The sequence below is a fragment of the Hevea brasiliensis genome, chromosome 18, assembly GCF_030052815.1.
Source record: "Hevea brasiliensis isolate MT/VB/25A 57/8 chromosome 18, ASM3005281v1, whole genome shotgun sequence".
Taxonomy (NCBI): Eukaryota; Viridiplantae; Streptophyta; class Magnoliopsida; order Malpighiales; family Euphorbiaceae; genus Hevea; species Hevea brasiliensis.
The window spans coordinates 29328693-29335057 of NC_079510.1; the positions used below are offsets into that span (position 1 = coordinate 29328693).

Genomic DNA, 6365 nt, shown 5'->3' on the forward strand with positions numbered 1-6365 from the left:
GTTTTTCCAATTTACAGCAGCCATTCTGCCGAATTTTCTATAAAATTTGCGAAAAATTCAGATTAAACAAAATTGTAAATAAATGGATTAAAAAGGGTAAATTGTAATGGAAATATGATTTGGTGTTCCGGTACACTGTGTGGCATATCTTGCTCGGCTACACTGCAGACGGGTAAGGAGTGTCACAACTACACTTAATTGACAGTGAGGAAGCATAAAATAATGAAATATGTGATGAGAAAAATTAAGAAAAAATAAAAGAGATAAAATGTGACTAAGTTAAATGAGCCAAACCCGTAGCGATGGGTGACCGCACCGAGAAGTTACGACAAGGACCGTTGACTAGCCCTAGACTGCGGGAAACCCTGAGAAATCTTTTTAGGACATAATTAAAGGTCTACTGAGGTATAATTGATATTGAAAATGTCAAAGAAAAATTAATAAGTCAGTATAAACGAAAAACGAAAATTAAAGAAATCGGCGGTACAATGAGTTAATCGGTGATATAGAAAAATTCGAAATGCAACCCGAAGAGGGGCATTTTGATCAATTGACACCTAAAGTTGACTTTTAACCTAAATGTCCATGAAAAATAAGTGGTATTATACTTTGAAATTTAATGAAAAATGAAATTCAAGATAACATGTAATTTAAGGGAATTGGAGGGCATAATTGCAATTAAAGGAAATCTTGAATTAATCCAATTTTTAATTGTGATTAGTGGGGCATTAGTGGAGTATATAAGGACCACTATGACAGATTTTTCCACTAAAAGATTCATCTTCTTCTTCATTCTTCTTCTTTGCTGAATTGAAAATTTTCTAAGCTTCCTCTATGGCCATTCATGCATAAGCTCAAATCTATTATAATTCAAGCCATATTTCTTCAAACTCCATTCATTAAAAGTGGTCCTCACACTATAGGCAGTATGTGAGCAGCAAAAAGGAAGAGAAATTCTAAGGATTTGTCAAGCTCAAAATAAGGTTAGTCCTAGTTTTTCATCCCTTGCTTCATTAAAGATAGTATTAAGGTTGAGATGAGTAGAATGGTGAAGAAATTTGAAGGATTTGATGAGTTATTGATATATTCAATTTTGGACAGCCATAGAAGTGAAAGGTAAGTGGTTTATTCTTACATGAATTTGATGGGAATTAAGGTTAATTAAAGTAATTTGATGTGCTAGTGAATTAATTCCATGTGTATGTGTGATTGAGCTTTAGTATTGGGGTTTGAAAGAAATTGTGGAAGACTTTGGCCAATGGTGATTTTTGGCAGCCTTGAGGTTCAATGAAGAGTGCTTGATTTCATGAATTTACTTGATGAATTATGGTACTAAAAGATTAATGGAAGTGTATGTAAACTATTGTTGGAATTATATGTAATTATTGGGTGTTTTTATGTGGATATTATGTTAATGTTGACTTTGTGAATTAGGTTTTGTATTTGGTGTGTTGAGGATTTGTATATATTATTTCTTGTTATATTATTGCACCACTAAGCAGAAATACTTAGCGCGATAGAATTGTTTCCTCGCGCAAGTACTTCGACTGAGATTTTTAGAGTCCAGATCTGCAGAAGTGTCAGAAGAGTTCAAGGTTGTTACCTCATCAGCAATACACGTAGATATGACTCATTTTAAGCATGTTTTCTAATATGTACATTATAATTACTGCTTATATTGTAATGTGAATTAGTAACTGTAATTTCATTTATATATCCTGTACTTGATAAACTTATGTAATTAGTTGGCAAATTATGTAAGTTAATGAAATGTAAGAATTCTGATATATGAGTTAAGTATCTGATCATGATAATTCTGATTGAAATTGAGTATGAGAAATTTTGAGACTGATTCTGAGTTGTGAATTTGAGTGTATATTGAAATTGTTTTTGGTAGGTCAGAAGAACTGTTAGTCCAAATTACTGCCTGCACTCTGCTGGATTGTCATTAAAATTTTTAAATTTTTCAAATTAGTCAGATTTTGATAAACAGTAAAAATAGCCTAAATCTCAGATAAAGTTTTTGAATAAGTAAATAAAAAACTATAATGAAATCAGATAAGATCAGGTGCTCTGGCACTCCGTGTGACACGCCTTGCTCAGCTACACTGTAGACGAGTGAGGGGTGTTACAGTTACCAACCCAAACCACAAATTTCAGGGAGATAAATTGAGAGAAAAAAAAAAAAAAAGGACTCCTTGTTGTTGTATCAAATTGCATCACCCAATGTATGGGTACATAAATTAGGCATATTCCATAGTTTATCAGCAGAACATTATGGATTCTTGTATAATCTAGATAAGCTTCTTCTCTTCTTCAATTTCATTCTTTTATCAACTTGTTCTGCTAGAATCTATATAATGCTGAGCTTATGAAAAGAAATTTGAGACTATTGTCTAGCATTATATATATATATATATATATTGAAAGCAAACTACCCTGTTTAATAAGGACAAAAAAAAATATCATGTTTCAAATAGGGAACTGTTCATTTCTACAGTAGAATCAATTCTTCTTTACTAAATAGTAATAGATTTCATAAATTACTTATTTTAATAGTATTTAGTTCAATTCCATTACAAATTTGAAATTCATTTTAATTTAGTTTAATACAATTCATCCAAAATGAATTTCATTATTTAGTATGACATAATTTAAAATATAGAATTTAATTAAATTTTATATATTATATATTTAATATAATTTCATAATTAAAATTTATTTGTCCTCATGGTTGAGAGAGTGTTTCATTTTCAATTCCATCAATATTGATAGAAATTAATTTTAACTATAAAAAAAATTTCACAAAATTAAATTCTTATCATTGAAATTTAATTTTATTCAAACCGTATGGAAAAAAAATGTGAAATTGAATTTAACCAAACAAGCTTTTCAATTCATTTTAATTCCTTTGATTTATTTAATGTAAGCAAAAATTAATAGCATATGATTATTTTACTTTATTTTGAAATATATATGATTTATTTTTTTTTATATAGGTTGATATTGTATATGATTTTTGTCTTTATTTATTAAATTAGCAAAATAATATATCCAATCTTAATTATTACATCATACATTTTGTATTAAATTATTTAAATTAAAATTTAAAAATTTTGTGTAATATATTTATCAAAATTAATCAATGATAAGTGACTATAAGTTAAACTACAAACCTGTAATAATTGATCACAAAAATTTTAATAATACTCAAATTGAAATTCAAAAGATTTTATGATACAAATTAAAATTAAAGAACATTATTAATATAACCACCTAAGTTGAAGGAGCATGAATGAATTAACCCTTTGTTTTTTCTTTTTTTCTTTTTTTTTTTTTTTAGCATATATTACGCGTAAAAGTAATGAGTGTTATCTGAAACACAGCAGATAAACACTAGTACCCAGCTATACTTTTTCAGGACAACACTAATCTGAACGTAGACTCGGATGAACCTGTTTTCCAAATTTAAGTTGATATGGGTGTCATAAACATAGGTGATTCCTAGTTTTAAGAAATTTTAAACAAGAATGCAAAAGTTTTTCAATAGAGTTCTGCCCTGCAATATGGAGACGGACTATCATTTAGCTTTAGCTAATCCACGCCATCACACTATGGATTTCAAATCTCCATTCCTGCTAAATGCTCTGCTAAGCTATTAGAAACCACACACGGTTATAACATGACACAGATTATATCATTTACTCAAAAGGGAAGGACAAGGTGCATATCTACAAAAGCAAATCTACAGAAACAAAATCTAAATTGTACAAAGGGTTTGAAACAGAGTCAAGGCAGCTGCACCTGATCATCCTAATCATCTTCAGCAAAATACTTATCTTCTGCATCATGGCTGGCTTCCCTAAGCCAGTGATCATCCAAGGTCTCATCATCATCTATTTTTGAGTAATCCAAGTGTTGATGATCTTCCCCAGAAAGAAATTTTTGGTGCATGATGTAGGTAAATTGATTCATCATGTCTTCCTTCTCTTCTTGGGATATAATTGCCCCCTCATTGTGCTGCTCTCTGCTCGGCTGCGCACCATTCGTATTGATCATCTGGAAGTGATAAATGTAAAAATCTCAGTGCATAAGAAACAACTTGATGGTCATGTAAAATGCATTGTAATAATACAATTATAGATAACAAAGTTAAATTTCATGACCTCTCTAGTCAACTATCTTGCAACATGATCTTGGAAGAAAACTAAAGAATAAAGCATCAACCATAATCATCTTCATATTGTGTCCCTATTAGGTTAAATACAATTCTTTGTTTCCCTCCTAGACAAGAGGTAATATTACCTTTATCGGTATTGTTCATAATGACTCAGACGTGTATCTTTAAATTTTCATGAATGTTGGTCATATTAACTCAACATCAACTCAAATGGGATCGACATGATTTATACTTTAGATTAATGAAACACATACAATACACATTGGATTAACCACAAGAGAAGTTTCAGAAAGAATTGAAATATGGCTTTAGTGACCAAAAAAGAAACACACAAACAGAAAAGCATCATCTCAAAGGTTCTCTGCAAAGCAATATTAGAAAATTGCAGTTTTTATAAAGTGGGAGTTGGTGCTAGCGAAAAAAGATCCTAAAGTACATAAAATACAAGAATGAAATTGGCCGAGCCGAGTTGAGATAAATGCAAAATGATATAAACAGCACACTGATAAGATGGTTTCTAGTCATTCCATAATGAAACCTAGCACTAAGAGCCGTGCATTTAAGCAACTGAATTTGATTAATCAAGACTGAAAATTACGAAACCATGAGTTCCAATTGCCAAAAGGATCAAACACTACATTTTATTTTATTGACACAGAGATTTGATTATGCAAGTATGCAACAGAGATCATGATGTGGAAGAAGTATAAAGCAAAAACAAGGATTGGTGAATCCAGATGAAGCACATTTAAACAAAAAATCTACCTCAGTGGAGTGCACACCACCATGAGCCTTCTTCACTTCTTCATTCTCTTCTTCCTCTTCCTCTTCCTCTTCCTCCTCTTCTTCTTCCTCTTCCTCTTCCTCTTCCTCTTCCTCTTCCTCTTCTTGTTGGTTCATTTCTTTACCAACCCAATCCCTCTCAGCCACACCCAACCTCTGCTGCTCTGCCCTAATCTTAGAAACCAAAATAGCCTCCTCAGACCTCCTCATCAACGTCTCAGACCACCGCTCCCCCGGCCTCGCCATGCCTCTGGCACTCTGATCCTGAAACTTACCCACAAACTCGTGATGCAAATATGGCTCTCTCTCCCTCATAGCATCCTCAGAGAAGTAGGTGCCGTCATGTATCAATTTATTCAAGTAAGCGAGCCTCCTGTTCTTGACCTTCACCGACCTTGATTTCAACTCCTCAGAAGTTGGACTCACTTTGCTTCTCAGATTCTTGAGGTGCCAATTTATCTCGTAGTCATTGTCTAGCATATCGAATTCCTCAAGCTCTTCCCATGTCAATTTCGCTCCATATCTCTCTGAATTAGCAACATCAACCAAGTTAACTCAATTCACCTCACTTTCTCAAAAAAGAAAAGGTTTTTCAATAAAAAAAAAAACCAATTTCTTGTTTATTTCAAATTTCCTCCGTTTTCTTGGCATCCAAAAAGAATTTAGGGTTTTAAGAGGAGGATGATTTGACAGAACTTCTCTATGTGAAAAAAAAAAAATTAGAGAGAGAGAGAGAGAGAGAGAGAGAGAGAGACCTAGGAAAACGGCGGCGTCTCTGGAGAGGAGGTCAACGAGAAGAGACTTGCGGTGGGAGGGATTAGTGGCGTTGGATTGAAGAGCACGAGGGAAGTAGAGATTTTCCATCGCCGATAGCCTCTCTGTAATGCTCTCCATTGCTTCTTTCCTCACTGTTCCCTGCATTTTGTTTCTCTTTTTTCTGTCCCCCTTTCCTCTACTGGGCTTTCTCTCCGTTCTATATTTTTACGCTTCGCCAGTCTCGTTTGTGTCGGCCAAGGCCATGCCGGTCATAAATTCTGTAGAGCGAAGGCGGTGATTTGACAATTTACAGCAATTATTAGCTAATGAATCCATTTTAATAAAATTATTTATTTATTTTTTATTTAAAAATATATTTAATTATTTTTATATTTTATTCTATTTATTATTTAATTATTGTATTTAAAATGAAAAAAATTATCATTATAAAGCTAAATAATTAAAACTTAAAAAATAAATAAACTATATAATTATATTTTTTAAATTATAAAAATTAAATAAAATTTAAATGAAATCGTAAAATAATTAAAGAGTAAATAAAAAATTAGTTAATATATCTTTTAATATAAAAAAAGTAATTAGTGTTGCTATAGTAATTTTTTCTAATTTATATATTTAAAAATAA

At 31.7% G+C, this 6365-nt stretch overlaps 1 protein-coding gene across 1 annotated transcript; it reads right to left on the bottom strand.

Moving 5' to 3' along the window:
- Positions 1-3675: 3675 nt before the first annotated feature.
- On the bottom strand, positions 3676-6016 carry LOC110639400 (uncharacterized). Its single transcript, XM_021790327.2, has 3 exons — positions 5719-6016; positions 4946-5490; positions 3676-4059 (listed from the first exon to the last, which is right to left on the bottom strand). The coding sequence occupies exons 1-3, from the start codon at positions 5882-5884 to the stop codon at positions 3814-3816; spliced, it is 957 nt and encodes a 318-aa protein (XP_021646019.2). The 5' UTR covers positions 5885-6016; the 3' UTR covers positions 3676-3813.
- Positions 6017-6365: the final 349 nt, after the last annotated feature.